The sequence below is a fragment of the Oncorhynchus keta genome, chromosome 25, assembly GCF_023373465.1.
Source record: "Oncorhynchus keta strain PuntledgeMale-10-30-2019 chromosome 25, Oket_V2, whole genome shotgun sequence".
NCBI classification, from domain to species: domain Eukaryota; kingdom Metazoa; phylum Chordata; class Actinopteri; order Salmoniformes; family Salmonidae; genus Oncorhynchus; species Oncorhynchus keta.
The window spans coordinates 43,325,785-43,342,837 of record NC_068445.1 but is presented as its reverse complement, the minus strand read 5'-3'; the positions used below and the strand labels follow the sequence as shown (position 1 = coordinate 43,342,837).

At 45.0% G+C, this 17,053-nt stretch overlaps 1 protein-coding gene and 1 long non-coding RNA gene across 3 annotated transcripts in view; both read left to right on the top strand.

Moving 5' to 3' along the window:
* Window positions 1-17,053, top strand: part of LOC118382289 (BMP-2-inducible protein kinase-like) — a 103,396-nt gene that overhangs the window by 53,670 nt on the left and 32,673 nt on the right. For both annotated transcript variants that reach the window (XM_052479689.1, XM_052479688.1), the window contains exons 5-6: window positions 11,422-11,543; window positions 16,735-16,816. In XM_052479689.1, coding sequence (XP_052335649.1) covers window positions 11,422-11,543; window positions 16,735-16,816 — 204 coding nt within the window. The remainder of the gene's footprint in view (window positions 1-11,421; window positions 11,544-16,734; window positions 16,817-17,053) is intronic.
* Window positions 13,967-15,652, top strand: LOC127911820 (uncharacterized). The gene is made up of 3 exons (XR_008079497.1): window positions 13,967-14,010; window positions 15,207-15,346; window positions 15,396-15,652. It is a non-coding gene; the product is annotated as an uncharacterized LOC127911820 (long non-coding RNA).

Genomic DNA, 17,053 nt, shown 5'->3' with positions numbered 1-17,053 from the left:
TTAGAAGCTAGGGTTGGGGTTATAAGCTAGATTTAGGGTTATAAGCTAGGTTTAGGGTTAGAAGCTAGGGTTAGAAGCTAACGTTAGGGTTAGAAGCTAGGGTTAGAAGCTAGCGTTAGGGTTAGGGTTAGAAGCTAGGGTTAGAAGCTAGGGTTAGGGTTAGAAGCTAGGGTTGGGGTTAGAAGCTAGGGTTGGGGTTAGAAGCTAGGGTTGGGGTTAGAAGCTAGGGTTAGGGTTAGAAGCTAGGGTTAGGTTGTGGTTAGAAGCTAGGGTTAGGTTGTGGTTAAAAGCTAGGGTTAGGGTTAGGGTTAGAAGCTAGGGTTAGGGTTAGAAGCTAGGGTTAGGGTTAGAAGCTAGGGTTAGGGTTAGAAGCTAGGGTTAGGTGTAAGGGTTAGAAGCTAGGGTTAGGTGTAAGGGTTAGAAGCTAGGGTTAGGTGTAAGGGTTAGGGTTAGGTGTTAGGGTTAGGTGTAAGGGTTAGGGTTAGGTGTAAGGGTTAGGGTTAGGTGTTAGGGTTAGGTGTAAGGGTTAGGGTTAGGTGTTAGGGTTAGGTGTAAGGGTTAGGGTTAGGTGTTAGGGTTAGGTGTAAGGGTTAGGGTTAGGTGTTAGGGTTAGGTGTAGGGTTAGGGTTAGGTGTTAGGGTTAGGTGTAAGGGTTAGAAGCTAGGGTTAGGTGTAAGGGTTAGAAGCTAGGGTTAGAAGCTAGGGTTGGAAGCTAGGGTTAGAAGCTAGGGTTGGGGTTAGAAGCTAGGGTTAGAAGCTAGGTTTAGGGTTAGAAGCTAGGGTTAGAAGCTAGGGTTGGGGTTATAAGCTAGATTTAGGGTTATAAGCTAGGTTTAGGGTTAGAAGCTAGGGTTAGAAGCTAACGTTAGGGTTAGAAGCTAGGGTTAGAAGCTAGCGTTAGGGTTAGGGTTAGAAGCTAGGGTTAGAAGCTAGGGTTAGGGTTAGAAGCTAGGGTTGGGGTTAGAAGCTAGGGTTGGGGTTAGAAGCTAGGGTTGGGGTTAGAAGCTAGGGTTGGGGTTAGAAGCTAGGGTTGGGGTTAGAAGCTAGGGTTGGGGTTAGAAGCTAGGGTTGGGGTTAGAAGCTAGGGTTAGGTTGTGGTTAGAAGCTAGGGTTAGGTTGTGGTTAGAAGCTAGGGTTAGGTTGTGGTTAGAAGCTAGGGTTAGGTTGTGGTTAAAGCTAGGGTTAGGGTTGGGGTTAGAAGCTAGGGTTAGGGTTAGAAGCTAGGGTTAGGGTTAGAAGCTAGGGTTAGGTGTAAGGGTTAGAAGCTAGGGTTAGGTGTAAGGGTTAGAAGCTAGGGTTAGGTGTAAGGGTTGGAAGCTAGGGTTAGAAGCTAGGGTTGGGGTTAGAAGCTAGGGTTAGAAGCTAGGTTTAGGGTTAGAAGCTAGGGTTAGGGTTAGAAGCTAGGGTTAGAAGCTAGCGTTAGGGTTAGGGTTAGAAGCTAGGGTTAGAAGCTAGGGTTAGGGTTAGAAGCTAGGGTTAGAAGCTAGGGTTGGGGTTAGAAGCTAGGGTTGGGGTTAGAAGCTAGGGTTGGGGTTAGAAGCTAGGGTTGGGGTTAGAAGCTAGGGTTGGGGTTAGAAGCTAGGGTTAGGGTTAGAAGCTAGGGTTAGGTTGTGGTTAGAAGCTAGGGTTAGGTTGTGGTTAAAAGCTAGGGTTAGGGTTAGGGTTAGGGTTAGAAGCTAGGGTTAGGGTTAGAAGCTAGGGTTAGGGTTAGAAGCTAGGGTTAGGTGTAAGGGTTAGAAGCTAGGGTTAGGTGTAAGGGTTAGAAGCTAGGGTTAGGTGTAAGGGTTAGAAGCTAGGGTTAGGTGTAAGGGTTAGAAGCTAGGGTTAGGTGTAAGGGTTAGAAGCTAGGGTTAGAAGCTAGGGTTAGAAGCTAGGGTTGGAAGCTAGGGTTAGAAGCTAGGGTTGGGGTTAGAAGCTAGGGTTAGGGTTAGAAGCTAGGGTTAGAAGCTAGGGTTGGGGTTATAAGCTAGGTTTAGGGTTATAAGCTAGGTTTAGGGTTATAAGCTAGGTTTAGGGTTAGAAGCTAGGTTTAGGGTTAGAAGCTAGGTTTAGGGTTAGAAGTTTAGGGTTTAGGGTTAGAAGCTAACGTTAGGGTTAGAAGCTAACGTTAGGGTTTAGGGTTAAGCTAACGTTAGGGTTAGGGTTAGAAGCTAGGGTTAGAAGCTAGCGTTAGGGTTAGGGTTAGAAGCTAGGGTTAGGGTTAGAAGCTAGGGTTTAGGGTTAGAAGCTAGGGTTGGGGTTAGAAGCTAGCTGGGTTGGGGTTAGAAGCTAGGGTTGGGGGAAGCTAGGGTTGGGGTTAGAAGCTAGGGTTGGGGTTAGAAGCTAGGGTTGGGGTTAGAAGCTAGGTTTAGGGTTAGAAGCTAGCGTTAGGGTTAGAAGCTAGGGTTAGGTTGTGGTTAAAGCTAGGGTTGGGGTTAGAAGCTAGGGTTAGGGTTAGAAGCTAGGGTTGTGGTTATAAGCTAGGTTTAGGGTTATAAGCTAGGTTTAGGGTTAGAAGCTAGGTTTAGGGTTAGAAGCTAGGGTTAGAAGCTAGCGTTAGGGTTAGAAGCTAGGGTTGGGGTTAGAAGCTAGGGTTGGGGTTAGAAGCTAGGGTTGGGGTTAGAAGCTAGGGTTGGGGTTAGAAGCTAGGGTTGGGGTTAGAAGCTAGGGTTGGGGTTAGAAGCTAGGGTTAGAAGCTAGGGTTAGGGTTAGAAGCTAGGGTTAGAAGCTAGGGTTAGAAGCTAGGGTTAGAAGCTAGGGTTATAAGCTAGGGTTGGGGTTATAAGCTAGGGTTGGGGTTATAAGCTAGGGTTGGGGTTATAAGCTAGGGTTGGGGTTATAAGCTAGGGTTGGGGTTATAAGCTAGGGTTGGGGTTATAAGCTAGGGTTGGGGTTATAAGCTAGGGTTGGGGTTATAAGCTAGGGTTAAGCTAGTGTTAGAAGCTAGGTTTAGGTTTAGAAGCTAGGTTTAGGGTTAGAAGCTAGGGTTAGAAGCTAGCGTTAGGGTTGGGGTTAGAAGCTAGGGTTGGGGTTAGAAGCTAGGGTTGGGGTTAGAAGCTAGGGTTGGGGTTATAAGCTAGGGTTGGGGTTAGAAGCTAGGGTTAGGGTTAGAAGCTAGGGTTAGAAGCTAGGGTTGGGGTTAGAAGCTAGGGTTAGGGTTAGAAGCTAGGGTTAGGGTTAGAAGCTAGGGTTAGGGTTAGAAGCTAGGGTTAGGGTTAGAAGCTAGGGTTAGAAGCTAGGGTTAGGGTTAGAAGCTAGGGTTAGGGTTAGAAGCTAGGTTTAGGGTTAGAAGCTAGGGTTAGAAGCTAGCGTTAGGGTTAGAAGCTAGGGTTGGGGTTAGAAGCTAGGGTTGGGGTTAGAAGCTAGGGTTGGGGTTAGAAGCTAGGGTTGGGGTTAGAAGCTAGGGTTGGGGTTAGAAGCTAGGGTTAGGGTTAGAAGCTAGGGTTAGGGTTAGAAGCTAGGGTTAGAAGCTAGGGTTAGGGTTAGAAGCTAGGGTTAGAAGCTAGGTTTAGGGTTAGAAGCTAGGGTTAGGGTTAGAAGCTAGGTTTAGGGTTAGAAGCTAGGTTTAGGGTTAGAAGCTAGGTTTAGGGTTAGAAGCTAGGTTTAGGGTTAGAAGCTAGGTTTAGGGTTAGAAGCTAGGTTTAGGGTTAGGGTTAGAAGCTAGGGTTAGAGGGTTGGGGTTTGAAGCTAGGTTTAGAAGCTAGGTTTAGGATTAGGGTTAGAAGCTAGGGTTAGGGTTAGAAGCTAGGGTTAGGGTTTGAAGCTAGGGTTAGGGTTAGAAGCTAGGGCTAGGGTTAGGGTTTGGGTTAAAAGCTAGGGTTTGGGTTAGAAGCTAGGTTTAGGGTTAGAAGCTAGGTTTAGGGTTAGAAGCTAGGTTTAGGGTTAGAAGCTAGGTTTAGGGTTAGGGTTAGAAGCTAGGGTTAGGGTTAGAAGCTTGGGTTGGGGTTTGAAGCTAGGTTTAGAAGCTAGGTTTAGGATTAGGGTTAGAAGCTAGGGTTAGGGTTGAAGCTAGGGTTAGGGTTAGAAGCTTGGGTTGGGGTTTGAAGCTAGGTTTAGAAGCTAGGTTTAGGATTAGGGTTAGAAGCTAGGGTTAGGGTTAGAAGCTAGGTTTAGGGTTAGGGTTAGAAGCTTGGGTTGGGGTTTGAAGCTAGGTTTAGAAGCTAGGGTTAGGGTTAGAAGCTAGGTTTAGGGTTAGGGTTAGAAGCTTGGGTTGGGGTTTGAAGCTAGGTTTAGAAGCTAGGGTTAGGGTTAGAAGCTAGGGTTAGGGTTAGAAGCTAGGGTTAGGGTTAGAAGCTAGGGTTAGGGTTAGAAGCTAGGGTTGTGGTTAGAAGCTAGGGTTGTGGTTATAAGCTAGGTTTAGGGTTAGAAGCTAAGGTTAGAAGCTAGGGTTGGGGTTAGAAGCTAGGGTTGGGGTTAGAAGCTAGGGTTGGGGTTAGAAGCTAGGGTTGGGGTTTAGAAGCAGGGTTAGGGTTAGAAGCTAGGGTTAGAAGCTAGCGTTAGGGTTAGGGTTAGAAGCTAGGGTTAGGGTTAGAAGCTAGGTTTAGGGTTAGAAGCTAGGTTTAGGGTTAGAAACTAGGTTTAGGGTTAGAAGTTAGGTTTAGGGTTAGAAGCTAGGGTTAGAAGCTAACGTTAGGGTTAGAAGCTAACGTTAGGGTTAGAAGCTAGGGTTAGAAGCTAACGTTAGGGTTAGGGTTAGAAGCTAGGGTTAGAAGCTAGCGTTAGGGTTAGAAGCTAGGGTTAGAAGCTAGGGTTAGGGTTAGAAGCTAGGGTTAGAAGCTAGGGTTAGAAGCTAGGGTTGGGGTTAGAAGCTAGGGTTGGGGTTAGAAGCTAGGGTTGGGGTTAGAAGCTAGGGTTGGGGTTAGAAGCTAGGGTTGGGGTTAGAAGCTAGGGTTAGGGTTAGAAGCTAGGGTTAGGGTTAGAAGCTAGGGTTAGGTTGTGGTTAGAAGCTAGGGTTGGGGTTAGAAGCTAGGGTTGGGGTTAGAAGCTAGGGTTAGGGTTAGAAGCTAGGGTTGTGGTTATAAGCTAGGTTTAGGGTTAGAAGCTAGGTTTAGGGTTAGAAGCTAGGTTTAGGGTTAGAAGCTAGCGTTAGGGTTAGAAGCTAGGGTTAGAAGCTAGCGTTAGGGTTAGAAGCTAGGGTTGGGGTTCGAAGCTAGGGTTGGGGTTCGAAGCTAGGTTTGGGGTTAGAAGCTAGGTTTGGGGTTAGAAGCTAGGGTTGGGGTTAGAAGCTAGGGTTGGGGTTAGAAGCTAGGGTTAGAAGCTAGGGTTGGGGTTAGAAGCTAGGGTTAGAAGCTAGGGTTGGGGTTAGAAGCTAGGGTTATAAGCTAGGGTTATAAGCTAGGGTTGGGGTTATAAGCTAGGGTTGGGTTATAAGCTAGGGTTGGGGTTATAAGCTAGGGTTGGGGTTATAAGCTAGGGTTGGGTTATAAGCTAGGGTTGGGGTTATAAGCTAGGGTTGGGGTTATAAGCTAGGGTTGGGGTTATAAGCTAGGGTTGGGGTTATAAGCTAGGGTTGGGGTTATAAGCTAGGGTTAGAAGCTAGTGTTAGAAGCTAGGTTTAGGTTTAGAAGCTAGGTTTAGGGTTAGAAGCTAGGGTTAGAAGCTAGCGTTAGGGTTGGGGTTAGAAGCTAGGGTTGGGGTTAGAAGCTAGGGTTGGGGTTAGAAGCTAGGGTTGGGGTTAGAAGCTAGGGTTGGGGTTAGAAGCTAGGGTTGGGGTTAGAAGCTAGGGTTAGGGTTCGAAGCTAGGGTTGGGGTTAGAAGCTAGGGTTAGGGTTAGAAGCTAGGGTTAGGGTTAGAAGCTAGGGTTGGGGTTAGAAGCTAGGGTTAGAAGCTAGGGTTAGGGTTAGAAGCTAGGGTTGTGGTTATAAGCTAGGTTTAGGGTTAGAAGCTAGGGTTAGAAGCTAGCGTTAGGGTTAGAAGCTAGGGTTGGGGTTAGAAGCTAGGGTTGGGGTTAGAAGCTAGGGTTGGGGTTAGAAGCTAGGGTTGGGGTTAGAAGCTAGGGTTGGGGTTAGAAGCTAGGGTTGGTGTTAGAAGCTAGGGTTAGGGTTAGAAGCTAGGGTTAGAAGCTAGCGTTAGGGTTAGGGTTAGAAGCTAGGGTTGGGGTTAGAAGCTAGGTTTAGGGTTAGAAGCTAGGTTTAGGGTTAGAAGCTAGGTTTAGGGTTAGAAGCTAGGTTTAGGGTTAGAAGCTAGGTTTAGGGTTAGAAGCTAGGTTTAGGGTTAGAAGCTAGGTTTAGGGTTAGAAGCTAGGTTTAGGGTTAGGGTTAGAAGCTAGGGTTAGAGGGTTGGGGTTTGAAGCTAGGTTTAGAAGCTAGGTTTAGGATTAGGGTTAGAAGCTAGGGTTAGGGTTAGAAGCTAGGGTTAGGGTTTGAAGCTAGGGTTAGGGTTAGAAGCTAGGGCTAGGGTTAGGGTTTGGGTTAAAAGCTAGGGTTTGGGTTAGAAGCTAGGTTTAGGGTTAGAAGCTAGGTTTAGGGTTAGAAGCTAGGTTTAGGGTTAGAAGCTAGGTTTAGGGTTAGAAGCTAGGTTTAGGGTTAGGGTTAGAAGCTAGGGTTAGGGTTAGAAGCTTGGGTTGGGGTTTGAAGCTAGGTTTAGAAGCTAGGTTTAGGATTAGGGTTAGAAGCTAGGGTTAGGGTTAGAAGCTAGGGTTAGGGTTAGAAGCTTGGGTTGGGGTTTGAAGCTAGGTTTAGAAGCTAGGTTTAGGATTAGGGTTAGAAGCTAGGGTTAGGGTTAGAAGCTAGGTTTAGGGTTAGGGTTAGAAGCTTGGGTTGGGGTTTGAAGCTAGGTTTAGAAGCTAGGGTTAGGGTTAGAAGCTAGGTTTAGGGTTAGGGTTAGAAGCTTGGGTTGGGGTTTGAAGCTAGGTTTAGAAGCTAGGGTTAGGGTTAGAAGCTAGGGTTAGGGTTAGAAGCTAGGGTTAGGGTTAGAAGCTAGGGTTAGGGTTAGAAGCTAGGGTTGTGGTTAGAAGCTAGGGTTGTGGTTATAAGCTAGGTTTAGGGTTAGAAGCTAAGGTTAGAAGCTAGCGTTAGGGTTAGAAGCTAGCGTTAGGGTTAGAAGCTAGGGTTAGGGTTAGAAGCTAGCGTTAGGGTTAGAAGCTAGGGTTAGGGTTAGAAGCTAGGGTTAGAAGCTAGCGTTAGGGTTATAAGCTAGGTTTAGGGTTAGAAGCTAGGTTTAGGGTTAGAAGCTAGGTTTAGGGTTAGAAGCTAGGTTTAGGGTTAGAAGCTAGGTTTAGGGTTAGAAGCTAGGTTTAGGGTTAGAAGCTAGGGTTAGAAGCTAGCGTTAGGGTTAGAAGCTAGGGTTGGGGTTAGAAGCTAGGGTTAGGGTTAGAAGCTAGGGTTGGGGTTAGAAGCTAGGGTTGGGGTTAGAAGCTAGGGTAAGAAGCTAGGGTTGGGGTTAGAAGCTAGGGTTAGAAGCTAGGGTTGGGGTTAGAAGCTAGGGTTATAAGCTAGGGTTGGGGTTATAAGCTAGGGTTGGGGTTATAAGCTAGGGTTGGGGTTATAAGCTAGGGTTGGGGTTATAAGCTAGGGTTGGGGTTATAAGCTAGGGTTGGGGTTATAAGCTAGGGTTGGGGTTATAAGCTAGGGTTGGGGTTATAAGCTAGGGTTGGGGTTATAAGCTAGGGTTGGGGTTATAAGCTAGGGTTGGGGTTATAAGCTAGGGTTGGGGTTATAAGCTAGGGTTGGGGTTATAAGCTAGGGTTGGGGTTATAAGCTAGGGTTGGGGTTAGAAGCTAGGGTTGGGGTTAGAAGCTAGGGTTGGGGTTAGAAGCTAGGGTTGGGGTTATAAGCTAGGGTTGGGGTTAGAAGCTAGGGTTGGGGTTATAAGCTAGGGTTAGAAGCTAGGGTTAGGGTTAGAAGCTAGGGTTAGGGTTAGAAGCTAGGGTTAGGGTTAGAAGCTAGGGTTAGGGTTAGAAGCTAGGGTTAGAAGCTAGCGTTAGGGTTAGGGTTAGAAGCTAGGGTTGGGGTTAGAAGCTAGGGTTGGGGTTAGAAGCTAGGGTTGGGGTTAGAAGCTAGGGTTGGGGTTAGAAGCTAGGGTTGGGGTTAGAAGCTAGGGTTGGGGTTAGAAGCTAGGGTTGGGGTTAGAAGCTAGGGTTGGGGTTAGAAGCTAGGGTTAGGGTTAGAAGCTAGGGTTGGGGTTAGAAGCTAGGGTTAGGGTTAGAAGCTAGGGTTAGGGTTAGAAGCTAGGGTTAGGGTTAGAAGCTAGGGTTGGGGTTAGAAGCTAGGGTTAGGGTTAGAAGCTAGGGTTGGGGTTAGAAGCTAGGGTTAGGGTTAGAAGCTAGGGTTAGAAGCTAGGGTTGGGGTTAGAAGCTAGGGTTGGGGTTAGAAGCTAGGGTTGGGGTTAGAAGCTAGGGTTGGGGTTAGAAGCTAGGGTTGGGGTTAGAAGCTAGGGTTAGGGTTATAAGCTAGGGTTAGAAGCTAGGGTTAGGGTTAGAAGCTAGGGTTAGGGTTAGAAGCTAGGGTTAGGGTTAGAAGCTAGGTTTAGGGTTAGAAGCTAGGTTTAGGGTTAGAAGCTAGGTTTAGGGTTAGAAGCTAGGTTTAGGGTTAGAAGCTTGGGTTGGGGTTTGAAGCTAGGTTTAGAAGCTAGGTTTAGGATTAGGGTTAGAAGCTAGGGTTAGGGTTAGAAGCTAGGGTTAGGGTTTGAAGCTAGGGTTAGGGTTAGAAGCTAGGGCTAGGGTTAGGGTTTGGGTTAAAAGCTAGGGTTTGGGTTAGAAGCTAGGTTTAGGGTTAGAAGCTAGGTTTAGGGTTAGAAGCTAGGTTTAGGGTTAGAAGCTAGGTTTAGGGTTAGAAGCTAGGTTTAGCGTTAGGGTTAGAAGCTTGGGTTGGGGTTTGAAGCTAGGTTTAGAAGCTAGGGTTAGGGTTAGAAGCTAGGGTTGGGGTTAGAAGCTAGGGTTAGGGTTAGAAGCTAGGGTTGGGGTTATAAGCTAGGGTTGGGGTTATAAGCTAGGTTTGGGGTTATAAGCTAGGGTTAGAAGCTAGCGTTAGGGTTAGAAGCTAGCGTTAGGGTTAGAAGCTAGCGTTAGGGTTAGAAGCTAGCGTTAGGGTTAGAAGCTAGCGTTAGGGTTAGAAGCTAGGGTTAGAAGCTAGCGTTAGGGTTAGAGCTAGCGTTAGGGTTAGAAGCTAGGGTTAGGGTTAGAAGCTAGGTTTAGGGTTAGAAGCTAGGTTTAGGGTTAGAAGCTAGGTTTAGGGTTAGAAGCTAGGTTTAGGGTTAGAAGCTAGGTTTAGGGTTAGGGTTAGAAGCTTGGGTTGGGGTTTGAAGCTAGGTTTAGAAGCTAGGTTTAGAAGCTAGGTTTAGGATTAGGGTTAGAAGCTAGGGTGAGGGTTAGAAGCTAGGGTTTGGGTTAGAAGCTAGGGTTGGGGTTAGAAGCTAGGGTTAGGGTTAGAAGCTAGGGTTAGAAGCTAGGGTTAGGGTTAGAAGCTAGGGTTAGGGTTAGAAGCTAGGGTTAGGGTTAGAAGCTAGGGTTAGGGTTAGAAGCTAGGGTTAGGGTTAGAAGCTAGGGTTAGGGTTAGAAGCTAGGGTTAGGGTTAGAAGTTAGGGTTAGAAGCTAGGGTTAGGGTTAGAAGCTAGGGTTAGGGTTAGAAGCTAGGGTTAGGGTTAGAAGCTAGAGTTAGGGTTAGAAGCTAGGTTTAGGGTTAGAAGCTGGGGTTAGGGTTAGAAGCTAGGGTTAGGGTTAGAAGCTAGGGTTAGGGTTAGAAGCTAGGGTTAGGGTTAGAAGCTAGGGTTAGGGTTAGAAGCTAGGGTTAGGGTTAGAAGCTAGGGTTAGGGTTAGAAGCTAGGGTTAGGGTTAGAAGCTAGGGTTAGGGTTAGAAGCTAGGGTTAGAAGCTAGGGTTAGGGTTAGAAGCTGGGGTTAGGGTTTGAAGCTAGGGTTAGGGTTAGAAGCTAGGGTTGGGGTTAGAAGCTAGGGTTAGGGTTAGAAGCTAGGGTTAGGGTTAGAAGCTGGGGTTAGGGTTAGAAGTTAGGGTTAGAAGCTAGGGTTAGGGTTAGAAGCTAGGGTTAGGGTTAGAAGCTAGGGTTAGGGTTAGAAGCTAGGGTTAGGGTTAGGGTTAGAAGCTAGGGTTAGGGTTAGAAGCTAGGGTTAGAAGCTAGGTTTAGGGTTAAAGTTAGGGTTAGAAGCTAGGGTTAGTTTTAGGGTTAGAAGCTAGGTTTAGGGTTAGTTTTAGGGTTTGAAGCTAGGTTTAGGGTTAAGGGTTAAGAGTTATGTTTAGGGTTAAAGTTTTAGGTTTTGGTGTAAGGGTTAAGTTTAGGGAAAATAGGATTTTGAATGGGACTGAATTGTGTGTCCCCACAAGGTGTACAAGCTGTACAAGACTGTGTGTGTCTGTGTCATTCAGCTCTCTTTCCCCTTCTATCCTTTGTGTCGCTGCCCCCCCCCCCCCTCTCCTTCTCCCATCATTTCACCCTTTGTGTCCCTTTCAATCTAATATTCATCCTGTTCCTCTCTCGTTCCTCTCTCCCTCAGTAATGTTTTGTGTATCTTGGCATATCTCTCTGCTGTGGACTAAAATAGTCAACAAAACAGAACCTGTCCAAGTCCTGTGAATAAACTCATTTTCTATTGGCCAGCTTTAGTAGTCCAGCTACCTCACCATCCACATTGTAATTTGGGCAGTCAGGGACACACTCCCCACTCCTTTCTCTCTGTCTGTCTGTCTGTCTGTCTGTCTGTCTGTCTGTCTGTCTGTCTGTCTGTCTGTCTGTCTGTCTGTCTGTCTGTCTGTCTGTCTGTCTGTCTGTCTGTCTGTCTGTCTGTCTGTCTGTCTGTCTGTCTGTCTGTCTGTCTGTCTGTCTGTCTGTCTGTCTGTCTCATTCACGTCCTCTTTTTTCTCCCCTTCTGTCCATCTCTTACTAAAGTTTTGTCTCTTCCCCCCTCTCCTTCTCCCATCATTTCACCCTTTGTGTCCCTTTCAATCTAATATTCATCCTGTTCCTCTCTCGTTCCTCTCTCCCTCAGTAATGTTTTGTGTATCTTGGCATATCTCTCTGCTGTGGACTAAAATAGTCAACAAAACAGAACCTGTCCAAGTCCTGTGAATAAACTCATTTTCTATTGGCCAGCTTTAGTAGTCCAGCTACCTCACCATCCACATTGTAATTTGGGCAGTCAGGGACACACTCCCCACTCCTTTCTCTCTGTCTGTCTGTCTGTCTGTCTGTCTGTCTGTCTGTCTGTCTGTCTGTCTGTCTGTCTGTCTGTCTGTCTGTCTGTCTGTCTGTCTGTCTGTCTGTCTGTCTGTCTGTCTGTCTGTCTGTCTGTCTGTCTGTCTGTCTGTCTGTCTGTCTGTCTGTCTGTCTGTCTGTCTGTCTGTCTGTCTGTCTGTCTGTCTGTCTGTCTGTCTGTCTGTCTGTCTCTGTCTGTCTGTCTGTCTGTCTGTCTCATTCACGTCCTCTTTTTTTTCTCCCCTTCTGTCCATCTCTTACTAAAGTTTTGTCTCTTCCCCCCCCCCCGTCTCCTCCAGGTAGAGAACATCCTCCTGAGTGATAATGGGAGTTATGTTCTGTGTGATTTTGGAAGTGCTACTCACAAGGTGCTGCTCCCACACAAGGACGGAGTAACCGCCGTGGAGGACGAAATCAAGAAGTGAGTGGGTGACCTTTGTGTGTGTGTGCCTCACCTGTCATCTATGTGCATACATTTGTAGATACACGTCATCACTGAGTCACGATTGTCCATCGGATTGACTGTAAGGGCTGTCTTTGCCAGGGCTGTCTTTGCCAGGGCTGTCTTTGCCAGGGCTGTCTTTGCCAGGGCTGTCTTTGCCAGGGCTGTCCTGTATGGTGTAAATTCTCACTAAAAGATGGGCATGCCATTGGTAGACATTCCATCAGTACCTGGTAACAGAATAATCACCCATCAGTACCTGGTAACAGAATGATCACCCATCAGTACCTGGTAACAGAATAATCACCCATCAGTACCTGGTAACAGAATAATCACCCATCAGTACCTGGTAACAGAATAATCACCCATCAGTACCTGGTAACAGAATAATCACCCATCAGTACCTGGTAACAGAATAATCACCCATCAGTACCTGGTAACAGAATAATCACCCATCAGTACCTGGTAACAGAATAATCACCCATCAGTACCTGGTAACAGAATAATCACCCATCAGTACCTGGTAACAGAGTATGGTAACAGAATCACCCATCAGTACCTGGTAACAGAATAATCACCCATCAGTACCTGGTAACAGAATAATCACCCATCAGTACCTGGTAACAGAATAATCACCCATCAGTACCTGGTAACAGAATAATCACCCATCAGTACCTGGTAACAGAATAATCACCCATCAGTACCTGGTAACAGAATAATCACCCATCAGTACCTGGTAACAGAATAATCACCCATCAGTACCTGGTAACAGAATAATCACCCATCAGTACCTGGTAACAGAATAATCACCCATCAGTACCTGGTAACAGAATAATCACCCATCAGTACCTGGTAACAGAATAATCACCCATCAGTACCTGGTAACAGAATAATCACCCATCAGTACCTGGTAACAGAATAATCACCCATCAGTACCTGGTAACAGAATAATCACCCATCAGTACCTGGTAACAGAATAATCACCCATCAGTACCTGGTAACAGAATAATCACCCATCAGTACCTGGTAACAGAATAATCACCCATCAGTACCTGGTAACAGAATAATCACCCATCAGTACCTGGTAACAGAATAATCACCCATCAGTACCTGGTAACAGAATAATCACACAACACAGGATGGTTGAGGAAATGTAAATGTCTGAAATAACTCACGTTTACACGTGGGAGTAATGATTCATAAATGATGAGTGGTGTACTGTTTATAAACACCTTATGAAGGGTTTATGAACACCTTATGAAGGGTTTATGAACACCTTATGAAGGGTTTATGAACACCTTATGAAGGGTTTATGAACGGACCCTTTAAATGAGGTGTTCTCCACTTCAGCCCTGCACTCAAACATTGCACTATGCAGTGCACTAACGTGGGCTCTGGGCTAAAGTAGTTAGCACTATATAGGGAATAGGGCTCTGGGCTAAAGTAGTTAGCACTATATAGGGAATAGGGCTCTGGGCTAAAGTAGTTAGCACTATATAGGGAATAGGGCTCTGGTCAACAGTAGTGCACTATATAGGGAATAGGGCTCTGGTCTAAAGTAGTGCACTATATAGGGAATAGGGCTCTGGTCTAAAGTAGTGCATTATATAGGGAATAGGGCTCTGGTCTAAAGTAGTGCACTATATAGGGAGTAGGGCTCTGGTCTAAAGTAGTGCACTATATAGGGAATAGGGCTCTGGTCTAAAGTAGTGCACTATATAGGGAATAGGGCTCTGGTCTAAAGTAGTGCACTATATAGGGAATAGGGCTCTGGTCTAAAGTAGTGCACTATATAGGGAATAGGGCTCTGGTCTAAAGTAATGTACTATATAGGGAATAGGGCTCTGGTCTATAGTAGTGCACTATATAGGGAATAGGGCTCTGGTCTATAGTAGTGCACTATATAGGGAATAGGGCTCTGGTCTAAAGTAGTGCACTACATAGGGAATAGGGCTCTGGTCAACAGTAGTGCACTATATAGGGAATAGGGTCTATAGTAGTGTACTATATAGGGAATAGGGTCTATAGTAGTGTACTATATAGGGAATAGGGTCTATAGTAGTGTACTATATAGGGAATAGGGTCTAATGTAGTGCACTAGATAGGGAATAGGGTCTATAGTAGTGTACTATATAGGGAATAGGATCTAATGTCGTGCACTACATAGGGAATAGGGTCTATAGTAGTGTACTATATAAGGAATAGGGTCTATAGTAATGTACTATATAGGGAATAGGGTCTAATGTAGTGTACTCGATAGGGAATAGGGTCTATAGTAGTGTACTATATAGGGAATAGGGTCTATAGTAGTGTACTATATAGGGAATGGGGTCTATAGTAGTGTACTATATAGGGAATAGGGTCTATAGTAATGTACTATATAGGGAATAGGGTCTAATGTCGTGCACTACATAGGGAATAGGGTCTATAGTAGTGTACTATATAGGTAATAGGGTCTAATGTCGTGCACTACATAGGGAATGGGGTCTATAGTGTAGTGTACTATATAGGGAATAGGGTCTATAGTAATGTACTATATATGGAATAGGGTCTATAGTAGTGCACTATATAGGGAATAGGGTCTAATGTCGTGCACTACATAGGGAATGGGGTCTATAGTAGTGTACTATATAGGGAATAGGGTCTATAGTAATGTACTATATATGGAATAGGGTCTATAGTAGTGCACTATATAGGGTCTATAGTAGTGCACTATATAGGGAATAGGGTCTATAGTAATGTACTATATCGGGAATAGGGTCTATAGTAGTGTACTATATAGGGAATAGGGTCTATAGTAATGTACTATATATGGAATAGGGTCTATAGTAGTGTACTATGTAGGGAATAGGGTCTAATGTAGTGCACTAGATAGGGAATAGGGTCTAAAGTAGTGTACTATATAGGGAATAGGGTCTATAGTAGTGCACTATATAGGGAATAGGGTCTAATGTAGTGCACTATATAGGGAATAGGGTCTATAGTAGTGTACTATATAGGGAATAGGGTCTATAGTAGTGTACTATGTAGGGAATAGGGTCTAATGTAGTGCACTAGATAGGAATAGGGTCTATAGTAGTGCACTAGATAGGGAATAGGGTCTAATGTAGTGCACTAGATAGGAATAGGGTCTAATGTAGTGCACTAGATAGGGAATAGGGTATAATGTAGTGCACTAGATAGGGAATAGGGTCTAATGTAGTGCACTAGATAGGAATAGGGTCTAATGTAGTGCACTAGATAGGGAATAGGGTCTAATGTAGTGCACTAGATAGGAATAGGGTATAATGTAGTGCACTAGATAGGAATAGGGTCTAATGTAGTGCACTAGATAGGGAATAGGGTATAATGTAGTGTACTAGATAGGGAATAGGGTCTAATGTAGTGCACTAGATAGGGAATAGGGTCTAATGTAGTGCACTAGATAGGAATAGGGTATAATGTAGTGTACTAGATAGGGAATAGGGTCTAATGTAGTGCACTAGATAGGGAATAGGGTCTAATGTAGTGTACTAGATAGGGAATAGGGTCTAATGTAGTGCACTAGATAGGGAATAGGGTCTAATGTAGTGCACTACATAGGGAATAGGGTCTAATGTAGTGTACTATATAGGGAATAGGGTCTATAGTAGTGTACTATAGGGAATAGGGTCTATAGTAGTGTACTATATAGGGAATAGGGTCTATAGTAGTGTACTATATAGGGAATAGGGTCTATAGTAGTGTACTATATAGGGAATAGGGTCTATAGTAGTGTACTATATAGGGAATAGGGTCTATAGGTACTATAGGGAATAGGGTAGTGTACTAGATATGGAATAGGGTCTATAGTAGTGTACTATGTAGGGAATAGGGTCTAATGTAGTGCACTAGATAGGGAATAGGGTCTAATGTAGTGCACTAGATAGGGAATAGGGTCTAATGTAGTGCACTAGATAGGGAATAGGGTCTAATGTAGTGCACTAGATAGGGAATAGGGTCTAATGTAGTGCACTAGATAGGGAATAGGGTCTAATGTAGTGCACTAGATAGGGAATAGGGTCTAATGTAGTGCACTAGATAGGGAATAGGGTCTAATGTAGTGCACTAGATAGGGAATAGGGTAGTGCACTAGATAGGGAATGTCAATGTAGCACTAGATAGGGAATAGGGTCTAATGTAGTGCACTAGATAGAATAGGGTCTAATGTAGTGCACTAGATAGGGAATAGGGTCTAATGTAGTGCACTAGATAGGGAATAGGGTCTAATGTAGTGCACTAGATAGGGAATAGGGTCTAATGTAGTGCACTAGATAGGGAATAGGGTCTAATGTAGTGCACTAGATAGGGAATAGGGTCTAATGTAGTGCACTAGATAGGGAATAGGGTCTAATGTAGTGCACTAGATAGGGAATAGGGTCTAATGTAGTGCACTAGATAGGGAATAGGGTCTAATGTAGTGCACTAGATAGGGAATAGGGTCTAATGTAGTGCACTAGATAGGGAATAGGGTCTAATGTAGTGCACTAGATAGGGAATAGGGTCTAATGTAGTGCACTAGATAGGAATAGGGCACTAGATAATGTAATGCACTAGATAGGGAATAGGGTATAATGTAGTGCACTAGATAGGAATAGTGCACTAGATAGGAATAGGGTATAATGTAGTGCACTAGATAGGGAATAGGGTCTAATGTAGTGCACTAGATAGGGAATAGGGTCTAATGTAGTGCACTAGATAGGGAATAGGGTCTAATGTAGTGCACTAGATAGGGAATAGGGTCTAATGTAGTGCACTAGATAGGGAATAGGGTCTAATGTAGTGCACTAGATAGGGAATAGGGTATAATGTAGTGCACTAGATAGGGAATAGGGTCTAATGTAGTGCACTAGATAGGGAATAGGGTCTAATGTAGTGCACTAGATAGGGAATAGGGTCTAATGTAGTGCACTAGATAGGGAATAGGGTCTAATGTAGTGCACTAGATAGGGAATAGGGTCTAATGTAGTGCACTAGATAGGGAATAGGGTCTAATGTAGTGCACTAGATAGGGAATAGGGTATAATTTCAGCTGCTTCATACTTGCATAACACGAGAACTGAAACGCACATGACTTTTGACGCTGAGCACTTACTGTGTGTGTGTGTGTGTGTGTGTGTGTGTGTGTGTGTGTGTGTGTGTGTGTGTGTAGGTACACGACCCTGTCTTATCGAGCTCCAGAGATGATTAACGTGTACGCAGGGAAGGCCATTACCACCAAGGCTGATATATGGGTAAGTGGTTGTGGTGTGTGTACGGAAACCTAGGAGGGTGTGTGTGTACGGAAACGTGTGTGTACATACGCGGAGTTGTGTGTGTGTGTGTGTCGTGAATGTACCCAGCATGGCCTAAACTGTGGACACCCCTTCAAATTCGCAGATTCTAATAATTCAGCCACACCAGTTGCTGACAGGTGTATAAAATACAGCACACTCACCATGCAATCTCCATAGACAAACAACATTGACAAG